Here is a 13,586-nt window from a genome sequence, read left to right as displayed (position 1 = left end):
AGCAGGGAACATACTGTTTCCATCTTTCGAATATTTTAAAAACTGCATTTCAGAATAGTAATACATTTATTTTATTTTTTTAAAGCAACTCCTTCAGCAATTGAGGTTTCTAGAAGTTCATGAGATGCCAGAGAATGTCATTAGACATCATTTTAGCCTTCAATTGACCAAACAGTATATTCAGCGGCTGGAAACCCTATGCTTGACAGAGCTAGTAGACGTGATTGAAGTAACATCGGTAACGATCATCATAACTGCAGTAGTTAGTAAGAGAGCACTCACTTCTGCAGATGCTTCAGTTACAAACAAGTTCCACCGAGACGATGAGAAACACAAGTGATCGGAGAGCACGATCTAAATCAAGGGCGGTGAACCTGTTATCACTGTGCGCAAATTGTCTCAGCAGCGTGCACAATTTCCTTTACTAGCAAGGAAATCAAGGGTTCTGGGCTTCATCAGACAGCGGCGAATAGAAAAGCATCTGCAGGGGACATCTATAGTGTGCGCTTGTCAATCGCAACTGGACTTCGTCGTTTCGGTGGCGAGGACGTAGTGGAGGTCTCTACCTCACTACGCGATTACTCTGGCACTGGACTTTGGCATTGTTTTTCACTTTCACTGGCACCGCGGTCGGACACCAGCTTTGCGTAAGCTCCCCTTCTTCTTCATTGACTGCGTACCTTCGAGTGCAGAATCGTAATCAATTGCAGATGTAGCTGATCTAACGTGATGCGGAGTTGAAATAGGCGAAAAATCCAGCTAATTCCGAATCTTGTGTACATGTTGCAGTTACATCGGGTGCCCAACTCATTGCTTGGATTTTGTAGTGTTACATTAGAGCCAGTTCCTAAGTTCACCGGAAGGTGAGTGATAACCATACTCTAGCTGTGCAGAGACCCATTCCCTTCTTCGCCGACCATGGCATACAGGGCTCGCATCGTCAGGGCACACTTCGAGTACACCGACCAAGATGGTGTAACCCATTCATATGCGTGCCAGGAACCCTCGCACTTCTTTTTCTTGAGGGAGACGGGGAAGGTGCAAGCGTGGATCTGGTAAGCCCATCTCTGCCGATTTTTGTGAAGGAGACGGTTTATTGACACCCTGGGTAGTGTCACTGCAAGCTAGTTTTACTAGAGGATTTAAGGTTTGCTGAATTGAGCGTGTTGAAATCTTTTCTTACTCGAAGGTGAGCAAGAGGTGTAGGTTCCAGCAGTCGCGACAATGTTTAAGAGTGATGCTGCATTCAACATCTATGTCAAGGCTTTAACACGGAATACTGTCCAAGGAAATGAAGACTGACTCCTCAAGTTTCTATAGTCTTAATTCGAAAGGATCTCTCAGTTTCGAAATCACTGGCTAGGTTAAGCCTTTGGGTTAAATGTTCGAATGAGTTGAGTAGTTCCATTTCTGGATTTGAAGACGATACACAAAGGGAATTGTAGTAGTATCAAAGTAAAGATCAGCTACTGCAAAGGAATCATACCAGTGCTGGATCCACGCCTTTGTCTATGTTTGAATAATATCTATCATAATTTCGCGGTCGCTCAAAGGGAACTAGCATAAAGTGAGTTACTGCAAGGTATGTAGCTGGTTATGTTCAAGGATCAGAACTCCCATCACATCTCTTTCTGCAGCTTTCGGAGTGAGTAATTCTTGCAGAACAGGTCAAACTTACTCGTGTCCTTAAGTTTGAAGTTACTTTGGAGGGTGACTTCTTTCATTTGTCATTCTTCCTCCTCTCCATCATGTCTCCTTCTTCTCTCCGTTCATTCGTGTTCTCTTTCTTTCTTTGTTTCGTTGTTTCTGTTGTTATTAAGTTGCATAATTTTTAATTTCTAGTTTCTTTTCTTCCCTCCCGATTCTTGATGCATTGCATGCAGAATGAATCTATGCTGGTCGTCTATTCCGTCTAAATCAGCAAAGTCAAAACTTCCGCTTGAACTAGTATTACACAATAAAGAGAGAAAAAGTACGGAGTCTTTAGTGCAAAAGTTGGCAGCAAGGAAGGGATCCATAGAGCAAGACAAGTTTACTCTGAAAGCCATGAGCTTTCACTTTCATGTGTATACATATTCCTACTTAAGTTGATGTGGATATTGTAAGTCCTTTCAGGCATCCTCAAGGAAATAGACGCGGGCCGAGTGTTGGTATGGTCTCCTTTCAAAACTCTTATGTGCACTAGAACCCTTGTCAGAATCTCAATGGAAAATCAGAACATAGGTGCTACATGCTTAGATAGTTTTCGACCATACAACATAATATGTGCTTCATTATCAGGTTTCGAAATCTGACCTTCATTTGCTGTTCTAGAATACGAATTTCAGCAACTTTAATAGTCCATTGTTTAACGAACTTCACTTCTTAGATTATTTCTTAACAACTGTGTTTTTACGTACATTAACAAACACTCCCTTCACGGCGTAAGGTTCTCTTGTTCCCTGGAGCTCTTAGGTTTGCACATGCTAAATTCTCTACCGCCCTCCTCAATTCGATTGAAGCAGGGTATTATGATAGATTCCAAATCGCTGCGAGGCAGCAGGACAGAGGGAACTTGAAGGTTAATCCAGGACGTCCTCTGAATTACGATGCCTCCGATTACGAGGCAGACCAGCAAATGGTAGGCTTTTCTAGTTTCAGTAATCACTCTATCCTATACAACTGAGTTTCTCAACACACTGATATATTTCTGTATGTACCCACACACACCCACACAAGTGTATAAATATGTATATATATATAAATATATATACACACACACACATTCATTAACATCGATTACTGCACTCGAATTGTGATAACAGCCTTGGAGCGCAATGACGAACAAAAACTTCATCCACATGCTTCGAAGTGAAGGACACAGCGCATACAACGTAGTGGACAAATCTGCATGTAAGCAACAATTGACGAGATTCATTTCATGGGGTACTCTCGCTCTACTTACTGCATACTCATGCCAAACTAAAACCCTCCCCTCATGCTTTGATAACTGCAGGCTTTCGTTGGATCATCCGAGAGATTCAGACCAGAGAGAGCGATATCTGCTCCTTCCTTAACAAATGGAAACAAAACAATGAGGCAGCAAGGCGAAGGTGGTCTTATTTAATTGCAACTGCAAGCAACGAGCAGCATTGAAGAATGATGTTTTAGCCTCCTGGAGCACCATCTATTGTGAACCCAGACTCCTATTTTTGATACAATAGGTGTCTCTGGCTTCAACAAATTCTGAATGTAATTTTGAACATATTGTAATCATTGCTGGATCATGTTATACTTTGTGCCATGGTTTTGTGGCACAAAGTGCAAACATGTCATCCCTGGCGATGCTTGTCATTATTTCTTGTTAAATGTTAGTGGTAGAAGAGAGAAGTGTTTTATTGTTATCATTGTTATTTAGTCCAAGTTTGTACCTATTGAGATATGAAGCTCATTCGAAAATGTGGATGAAACTAAAAAAATATAACAGTTAATGGATGCTTGGGGTTTTAATGGTTGTGAGACATGGAGGATATTATATTACTATTGACAATGCATATTTCAGAGATTTGGAATATCTAAAAAAAAATTGTAAGAATGTTTTATTATTATTATTATTATTACCCTTTACACAATTTAATATATCTAAATAAATTGATTTAAAATTCTTCTTTTACAAAAAGAAAAAAATCAAATTTAATCAAACGAGGAGTTTCTAGTACAATTATTAGTTAATTATTTTCAAAAATCAAAATGAAAATGATTTTATTTTATTTTACAAAAAATAAAAATTCATATTACTTATCTTCAAATTACGTGGAATCAACTCATCCCTTTCTGAAGCAAACTGTGTCCTCCTATATTCACTAATGGTTGTATTGAAAAATATATAATTTGATTTTTTTAATGTAATAAATATAAAAATGTAATTTAAAAGATTTAGATAATTCAAAAACTCATCAACTAATAGATTTACAGTCATTTTAGGTATTTTTGCTATGTAATTAGATTTTTTCAATATACATAACAAAAAAATTAATGTATAAGGATGTAAAATAAAATAAAAATAAATAAAAATAAAGATATTTTATACTAAAATACAAAGGAATTTTTAAATTTTTAATTAAATCCGTAAAATACTATAATGACTATTAATGGGATTTTTATTATTTTTCACATAGCAAAATTTGAGAGCAAAATTGATAAGATTTTTGAGCATTAGTTTTGAGGGATTTGAGTGTATAACAATTATATAAGAGCTTTATAAAGTTATGGTTGTTTTAGATGACTTTGTTTTGTATTGAAAAAATAAAATAAAATAAAATAAAATAATGAAGAATTGTATGAGGTTTATAGTAAATCTATAAGTGAATTTTTTTCAATTTGTGAAAATAGTTGTGTCACGAACATATATATTTACCTCAATAATTACTTATATGATTAGGTAGAAGTAAGTAAGTATAGATTAATTTCATAAAGTCTTTTAGAAAAGCTTCCTAGAAGCTTTATAGATGCGATTTTGACTTTAGATGTGTTTGTAGGTTGAAAACTTGGCAAACAAGTTAACCACGTATTGGTAGCTTGTGGAACAAGCTAACCATGTGGTGCATACATAGATAACTTGCCTTGCAAGTTAAGACATGTGGCTAGCAAAGTCAACATGTTTTGGAGGTTCTATGGGACATTGCCATGTAGCTCCTAGTTAAGAGTATATATGGAGGCAAGAGTGAAGCCTTCTTTACTCTTGGCAATGCCATTCTAGTCATTAGTCTTGTTTCAAGACTTTCTAGTATTCTTATTTTTGGCAATAGCCATTCTAGTTAATATTACATTACCTTTTGAATGACTCTCTAGTTTTCTTCAAAGACACAAGAGTGTATTGAAGATTCCCTTTCTTTAAAATTCATGTTCCTGATAAGTTGTGCTAGATGTATTTTGTATATTTAAGCGTGATTGGAAAATCAAATACATAGTATTTGAAATTCAATTGAATTAAATTCTCAAAAATTAGATTTTGAAGATTAGCAAAAATATCTATGATTTTGAATAATTTATTGTAGAATTTATTGTAGAATTTATTAAGAATTTGACTAAAGTTTGTCAGAATTTACTTAAAATTTAGTTAGAAATTTTAAGATTCTATTAAAAATTTATTAAGAATCTTTAAGAATCTAATAAAAATTTGATTAGAATTTAATTAAAAATTAATTAATAATTTATTTTAATTAAATTAAAATTTATTTAGGATTTCTTTATAATTTTTTAAAGATTTCTTATGATTTTTTAAAGATTTCTTATAATTTTTTTAGGATCTAATTAAGATTTTTTTGAGATTGTTTGAGGTTTATTTAAAATTAATAAGAGTGTGATAAGATTTTTTAGATTCTTCAAGATTGATAAGAAGAGATTTTTAAACATCTTATGTATTTTATTTTATTAGGTAGTAAATCTAACTTCAAGATAAAATCAAATCTTTCTAAAGATAGATACCTAATTCATTCCTCAGCTAATTTTTATATAATACAATGATGTAATTGTATTTGGTTGTATTTGCCTTCTAAAATAATTCCTACCACAATTTTAATGTTATTAATCTATAATTTAAAAAAAATAAAAATAAATAAATAAAACTTCTTTTTACTTGAATACTTATAAATTATTTTAAAAAAAATACTAAAAGAAATAATAAAATTAAAATTCTTATTTAAATATACCAAATTATAAATTATAAATAGCTATAAACAATCACATATATAAAATATTACAAATATTTTGAATAAAATCAAATAAATTTTTTATATAATTTTTAAATATTTTTTATTTGAAACTAATTTTAATATTATATCTTTATATCTTTTAATCTTTTTATATTTATTTTTTATTTTTTATAAATTTTAATATTAAATTAATAATAATAATAATAATAATAATAATAAAATCTAAAGAATTAATAAAAAAATTAGTTATAATTTCTAAAAAAAATTATGATTTTATTAGATTTAATGTTGTTTTTGTCAATATGAATTGTTTATTTTTACATCAATCAAAAAAGAAAAAAAGATCAATAAGGTGACAATACTTAAAGAAAATAGAGACCATATCTACATATTATTTTTAACTTGTATTAGCTAAGAAAAATATGGATATTTTAATTTATAAATATATATATATATATATAATTTATTTTGAAAAAAATATCTATTATTTTTTAAGAGATTAATTAAAATTTTTCAATATTTTTAATAATATTAAAATTACATATTCAAACATCACATATTAAGAGATTCAAACTTAAGGTTTTTTGGACAATATTTTATCTGTGATGATATCTCAAAGTATTACATGATATTTCAAAATATCACTTGATAATCCAAAATCACCCACCTTATAAGGTAGGTGATTTTGAAACCTAAATATTACAAGAGGGATGTTGAAATATCACAAACTTCTTCTCTTGCCTTAACTGTCTTCCCTCAGTCATAACTATCATAAATTTTCTAAATCACCAAAATATCAAGTGATACTTCAAAAACTTGAAAGGGATAATAAAGTTTAAATGGTGATATTTGGAGAGGTGATATTTTGAATGATTTGTTATATTTGAGTTCCCAAAAACCAAAAATATGTAATATTTGGTTATCCAAAAAATATTAAGTTTGAATCCCCTTATTTAGTATAATTTTTACACTCATAAATGAATATTTAATATTCTTATTTTTATTTTTAATATTCATATAATTAAATTTATATTCAGATCTAAATCTTAGAAAAGAAACACACACAGGCCTTGAGAAGACAAAAAGCGCCTTGTTTGTATATTCAGTTGGGGTGCAGACATCAGTGAACCAGGCAATTGCAATCAGTATCCAAAACGCTGTTGAAAACCCACCTTCAGAAAGGGCTGTAAAACTACATACAACTATCTTAGTTCATGGGTGGTAGTAGTATACGTCATGGAAGGCACTTTAAAGCTGAACTTGTCCATCTCAACATTGTAGTGAAGAGATTGATTTTAATACCAAGGATTGTTTTATTACATGTGAATAAACAAGATCAGGTTTAGGGTTTAGGGTTAATTATTAAATGTATTGAAATCAGGGTTGATGTTAGAGTAAGAGTTTGAATTTTTTATTTGTTAAAATTTCTATGTATTTAACAAGAAAATTATGTACAGAATAAAAAAAATTAAAAATCTAATCAACACCCACATTTGTATTGTGTACCATTAAAAACACTTTAAGATATTGATTTTTTAATTACATTGGCTAGCTTGGTAATAGTTGAATAAAAATATCTGTTAATTTCATACTTTCAGAACACCACTAATTGATTTTGTGGTCTGATAATACATGCTAAAGTTTCTACCTTGTGACAAGTGTATAACTTCTTTTATTCGTTTTTTTGGCCATTTTTGCAAAAATAATGGAAACTTAAGATTTTTTTTGAATATCGTTTTTTTTTTCTTTAAAACTTAAAACATTACAGCATTAAATAAAGTACCTTAAAAATCAATAAGTGGTCTGCAACAAAACTAGAGTAATTTGCAGAGTAATTTATCTTTGATAATATATTTTCAGAATTTGAAAATTCATAAAAATTTCATTGAAAGAATTACAATTTTTAAATGCCTATATATTTAGGAAAATGCTATCATGCTCTCTCAAAATTAGTTAAATATTCGCAATATCATATTTTATTATATTTCCTTTTAATAAAAAAATACTTTATTGATGTATAAACATGTGTATACACATACAAGTTCAAATGCAAGGAATCATTGCAAAATGGGGGGGGGACACTTCTTGGTTCAAGAGGTGTGTGCCAAGAAGTTGATGTTAAATTTAAATTTTCCTTTTTTAAATTTAATTTATGTATATATATACATATATACATATACACATATATAGATATATAGATGCTTTCTGATTTGTAACACTTGAAAAAGCATTACTGGACCTTCTGTATCATCTGCACCTAAGGATAGAAGAACTTCATAATTGGTTAAGGTAAGCTGATTGGTTAGAGCGTTTGGATCAGCGAGATAGGAAATGACTATGGCCATTAAGTAGACAAAGTTAATCTTCTTAAGTGCAGGGAATGCAAAACAGTGAAACTATGGAACCATTTTAAGTGCCCAAGTCTGTCTGGAGATGCACAGTGTAACGGTCGCTTGGAATAAACCAGCTGTGACTTTGTCGCATTCGACTCCAGAACAAATGAATATATCGCCGTAGTCCCTCATTCTATTCAACTGGAACGTTTTGGACATTCACTGAGAACATGTTACTGTGTAATGAGAAGCCCTCTAATCGAGACTTGCGCGATTATAGATACACAGCAGCAAGAAACCAAGAGAAATGATCGTTTATCTCGTATTTCTCAAATTCTATGAACGAAAGAACTGACAGACCAGCTGGCTGGAGAAAACCTAACGCCAACTGGTAGAAGAGCACAGTGTATTATCCAATCCGAATCTGAGAGTGATGAGGAATGATGAATGTTTGGGAGTCTCCAACGTTTACATATGTAAAATGCCTCCTGATCTAACAACTTGTGGTTTAATTGGAAGCCTTTTGGTGAACAAGTGCTCATGCCAATGCTGCAGCGTTGAACTTCCCCGAGATAGTTCACGTTTGGGGAAAGCCTGATCGCCACGGACAAACTTCTATAAGGTCATTACTATCATTGGCCAAAAATCTTACTCCTGAAAATCCCATAACACCATCCTTGGACTCGGCACTTCGCATTCATGCAGACGCAATCCTGTAGGTGTCCCAGCCAAGGGACTATTGAAACTAGTATGATTCGCGTTGGTAGCACTGCTCGAGCTAGAGTACTGTCCACCGTACCCTGGCAACGTCTGCTGGGTTGTCATGTCCAGAACAGAACCAGGGGTGCTAGTCGATGACGTTGTGGATGGCCCACTGAAGTTCCTGTAGCCGAAACTTTCTGGCAGAGGTCTCTGTTGATTGTATCCGAGATTGATCCTCACATCCAACTTACTCGGCGCTGATGTTGACTGGGGTCTCGACAAATCTGATCCCTGCATGTAGGAAACTTCAGCGTGGCTTTGAGCGAGCTGATTGTGCACTTCGGAACTGAACCGGCTGAGCGGCAGTTGCGAAGCGGCGCAACTGGGAGAAATCGGTAAATGTGCATCCTGTGAAAGTGCGCTCCTCGAAGCTGACCAGCGCGTGCCATCGGCCCTTTGTTGAACCACCGGTCTTGTTGGTGAATCAGAGATGGGCGCGTTTGATCGGAAAACATTAATTACCTTTCCGAAATCCGTGTTGCGATAGTCGAACTGATCTGACCCAGCATTCGGTAGTGACGACGCTGGCAACGAGCACCCAACCTGGTCCACCTCTTGGAATGATGGGAGAGCACTGGAGCGGGCACCCATGAATCCAGACATGTTCGCTTCGTTCATCTGAGCCAAGGAAAGGTAGGCAATACGACCGCAGGAACTTTCAACTACAGTGCCTGCTGTCCTTTGTTCAATATCGCTCTGGTGATGATCCCCAGTGGAAGCCTGATACCTGTGTTGGTTTAAATGCTCAAAGTCGATGGAATCTGGCGGGCTGTTTGATCGTCTTGAGAGAGCCTCCTCGGTACTGCTGCTCTCGTCCATGCTGTGCGAACCGGAGTTATTGGAACTTTTCTGAACTATGTCACCGGCGTGGAGTTCCGACATGGTGAGGTCTTCTGTGCCTTGGACATCGCGACGATGCACATCGTTCAAAGACTTGTGAAGCATGTACTGAGACGCAAGTGCGGGTTTGGCTTTTCCGCATTCTCGAACAGCTTTGCTGACCAGATTATCTCGAAAGCACCTCCGCGCCGCTTCCTCCGCTACCTGAGAAGACTACACGATGACCAGTCAGACCTAGCTACAAGTACAACAAGACATGGAAGAGCTACTCCAAAATTCGGAAGTGGAAAGGAACGAAGGGTGCCAATAACACTGGTGACGACGATGCACCTGATTCCCTGTCCCAGAAGAGTTAGCTATAGTGCCAGCTAGATCCCTGAGTAAATCCGCGATTGGCTTGTGTGTGACCGGATCGATGCCCAAATCGCAAAGTTTCTTCTTCAACCGTGTGTTCCAATGGTTCTTGATGTCATTATCAGTTCTACCAGGCATCTGTGCAGCAATGAGAGACCATCTGCATGGACGGTCACTTCTCAGATAAACATCTCTTCTCTCCAGTTTTCAGGAGTGACTTGTCAGATCAACTTCAAGGCACCCTTGAAACACTGTAGGTTTAATAACTCATCTAATTTACCAAGCCCCTCAAATACCTATGAACTTCATGACAAGTAGGGAATCAACTCGAAGGTTCCATCTAAATTCAGCTAATTTACCTGCTTCCATGAGCTGCATGTAGCTTTACGATGAGATTCTCTTCCTCTTGGGTGAAACTACCATGCCTGATGTCAGGTCGTAAATAGTTAGTCCAGCGCAAACGGCAGCTCTTCCCACATCGTTGCAGACCTGCATGAGTGTATCAAGGTTATCAATCGAAGTTGCAGTCCTTCCGAAGTCCCAATAGCTATATGGCTGTGTGCAAGGGTTTAGTTGCAAAAATTTGATCACAGGAGTTCCGAGAAAGGCAGATCATGACGATTTTAATCCCAAACCACGAAGTCTATGAGCAATCTCGACATGGGAGTGTGAGGGGGCATCGAGGTGTCCGAAGGTTGAAGTTCAGCAATGCTCAATAGACCCCAACCGCGATAAAATTGAGACTAGTCAAAACACGCATCACGAGTGCGCTCTAGATAGTGTGGCTTGTGCAACCCGTCTCTCAACAACCAATCTTCCAGCTGGGGTTTGGTGTTACGCACTGTCGAGTCCAAGGTACCCACGAAGAATGCTCAACCCTTCAAGATATTTTTATTAATAAACGACTTGTGGGAGGAAGGTGATAATCAACCCAGCAAAATACCTGCTTTCTTTCCAACGCTGCGCCAGTGGCCAGTCCCGTAGGTTTCCACATATTTACGAAGTTTTTCATCTTCCTCAGCAGCCCACGCACCTTTACGAACGTCTTCGTTTGATTTCAACAGTCTCGTCATCGTTAACAAGCACTTGGTTTTCTCCAGTCAGAGAGTATCTTGAGGGAGGTTCTTTCCTAGTTGAAGATACAATTAAGTTATATAAGTGCGAAGAGGTCAATGGTCTATTCTTTGAACCCTGTGCACTGTGAGAGATAAACAGAAGCAGTGAAGAGAACTCCGTTACTACACAAACTTGGAGACCACTGCAGCCTGACTAGGATGAACTGCAAGAGACAGTGTACACCTATCACCAGACACCTTCGGCGGGATGGCGAACACGACCTCGAAGCACCACAAGCCTGGAAACAAAGACGTGTTGGTTCAAGTGATCAGTGGATCAACCAGCCCGGATGACCTACCACAAGGAACAACTAACCAAGACGGCGTTAAACTGCAGGCTGCGTAGGGTTATAAATCCCGAGAATAGAGGGGCAGCGAGCTGGTCGAGCGCTTTCGGTAAGTGTACGCGAAAGAGTGAGACCACTGGAGCTGAAGGAAGAGCCCAACGAGCACGAGGCAACCAACTATTAGACATTCAGGCCAACCTTCACAGTGCGCCCGAGCGAGGCGCGGGGCCTTAGCAAGACTGCTTGCAACTCTCACAGATGAACACGCTGAACTAGTCACGATCCGAGCAAGTTCGCGGATACCTACAGTTACGTCGAGAATACCACTTAACTACAGCCAGTCTCATCGACAAGCGCCGCGCGCCCAGCACACACACGACGTCACAAACTTCGGAATTCAACAAATTGTGTGCTGGTGATTTGTGCCTCTGCGTTGTACAACATTCTCGCCTGATGTCGACGACCAAAATGACAACCATAAACAAATGAACGCTCTAGACGCTATATAACCCAGCGACGCCACGACCGCTCTTCCGCTCTCTCACTACCTCCAACAACTTTCCCTTCCCCTCCGTCCCTCCGTCCCTAGAACTGGCTCCCCCCTAGAGATCTGTATGCCCCCATTTGACCTACCCTTTGCAACCCCTTCATGGCTTCATGGATCCTCGCCTCCTATGCTACGACACACCCTCCATCATGCGATCATTGCTAGAGTGTAAGTCTCGCTCCCCAAGAGCAACCCCCCCCCCCCACCCCACCTCCCGTTTACTCTCGCCACGTGACCCTCCTGACCCCCGCTTGCCCTCACCACACCTCATCAATGCAGCACCCTCCTTTTCCAAGTATTCCCTTGCATTACCAACAACACATTTAACTCCAAAAAAAAAAAAAAAAAAAAAAAAAAAAGTATAATATCTGAATTATGAACTGAAACATTTCTCTCATGAATTTTGCATAAACTGCGTCTCCTGGAGATGCGCTGCACGCGGTCCCCTCGCAGTGTTGGCCTTCATTTCAATGTCCCGAGTGAAGTCAAGGCAACCTGTATTTTTTGTTTTTTTGTTTTGTTTTAATGTTCATATTACTGTTATTTTCTGTTTTTCTCCTATCTTTTTTACTAGCGTAGATTTTGCGGTTGTAAATTGGTATACCTCACAGTCGGGTTGTGTGCCGATACCAATGGCGTCACGAAGGCCCCAGCAATGTCCAGTCCACGTCGCAAGGCAATCAACGCAAGGGGTGACATCAGCTTGGGCTGTGGAGGTGTGGAAGATCTGGCATCGAGGTCCAACTGGGTCCGCCGCGAGGGGTGCCGCCCTCGTGGATAGATTTGTCTGGGCATCTCCTCCTCAGGTCATCCGGCGTCGTCTTCATATCGGCACATTTTAGGTGGAAAAAACATTTGCATTGTTCGCAGCCGCTAGAATTGCGTTTTGGTGCCGTTTCCATGCGACGCCTTGTGCCGCCGGGGATACCAGGCTCCTGCCATGTCTTCAGCACTTTCCTGCAGAGAACTTACAAAAAAACATGCACCACCAAATAAAGAAAGAAAGAAAAAGAAAAAAAAATGAATCACTGTTACAAATCTGCAGAATACTGGATTTATTTTGTGGCGCTTCCCCCGCTTCAATATTTTTTTTTTTTTCTGCATCACTCTAGGTCTGCATTCAACTTGCTTCAGTCTAGTTGCCGCCACTTTTTCTACAAACTTACTTATATGTATCTATGCGTGTGTGATTATATATATACATGTCTGTGTGTGTGTCTCTCCTGGAAGGTTTTATGGATTCTTCCTAAACCTGCCGAAAACAATGCAGAACGTGTAGTGTTTTTACATTCTATTTTTTCAATCTTTTTTTAAAAAACCACCATGATCCATTAAAGACAAGAAGGGCAAGGATTGGGAACGAAAGAGAGGGTGAGTGAGTGAGTGCTAGAAAGGGGGTTAATTACCACCAATTCACCGAAGCATCTGATGCGTCCTTGCAACCGCAGCACCAAACAGTTTTTTCTTCTTCTTCCAGCAGCACCAAGAAAATTGATCAGATCCCAGTACTTTGATCTCTGAGTTCTATCGCATATCTGCAAGGATATCATCAATCCCAACTGCTTCAATCTTCTTAATTCTTCATGTTTGAAATAAACCCACCCCCCCCCCCTCTCCCACCACCCTTCAAAAAATAAAAACAAACAATAGAAACA

At 37.6% G+C, this 13,586-nt stretch overlaps 2 protein-coding genes across 4 annotated transcripts; one reads left to right on the top strand and one right to left on the bottom strand.

Moving 5' to 3' along the window:
* The first annotated feature begins 284 nt into the window (after nucleotides 1-284).
* LOC141045231 (uncharacterized) lies at nucleotides 285-3,581 on the top strand. Of its 2 annotated transcripts, none has more exons than XM_073532993.2 (6): nucleotides 285-647; nucleotides 894-1,055; nucleotides 2,116-2,150; nucleotides 2,505-2,620; nucleotides 2,805-2,892; nucleotides 2,996-3,581. In XM_073532993.2, the coding sequence occupies exons 2-6, from the start codon at nucleotides 919-921 to the stop codon at nucleotides 3,133-3,135; spliced, it is 516 nt and encodes a 171-aa protein (XP_073389094.1). In that variant the 5' UTR covers nucleotides 285-647; nucleotides 894-918; the 3' UTR covers nucleotides 3,136-3,581. The 2 variants fall into 2 exon arrangements, with proteins under 2 accessions (XP_073389094.1, XP_073389093.1); XM_073532992.2 differs by having other exon boundaries at nucleotides 790-1,055.
* Nucleotides 3,582-8,193: 4,612 nt separating this feature from the next.
* On the bottom strand, nucleotides 8,194-12,065 carry LOC112279541 (uncharacterized). Of its 2 annotated transcripts, none has more exons than XM_024514091.3 (4): nucleotides 10,926-12,065; nucleotides 10,342-10,471; nucleotides 9,959-10,142; nucleotides 8,194-9,841 (listed from the first exon to the last, which is right to left on the bottom strand). In XM_024514091.3, the coding sequence occupies exons 1-4, from the start codon at nucleotides 11,053-11,055 to the stop codon at nucleotides 8,675-8,677; spliced, it is 1,611 nt and encodes a 536-aa protein (XP_024369859.1). In that variant the 5' UTR covers nucleotides 11,056-12,065; the 3' UTR covers nucleotides 8,194-8,674. The 2 variants fall into 2 exon arrangements, with proteins under 2 accessions (XP_024369859.1, XP_024369860.1); XM_024514092.3 differs by having other exon boundaries at nucleotides 8,194-9,832; nucleotides 10,926-12,063.
* Between the last annotated feature and the right edge of the window lie 1,521 nt (nucleotides 12,066-13,586).

The sequence above is a fragment of the Physcomitrium patens genome, chromosome 3 (genome assembly GCF_059467195.1).
Source record: "Physcomitrium patens ecotype Gransden chromosome 3, ASM5946719v1, whole genome shotgun sequence".
Taxonomy (NCBI): Eukaryota; Viridiplantae; Streptophyta; class Bryopsida; order Funariales; family Funariaceae; genus Physcomitrium; species Physcomitrium patens.
Note: the sequence above shows the minus strand (reverse complement) of the source record. Positions and strands in the feature narration are given on the sequence as shown.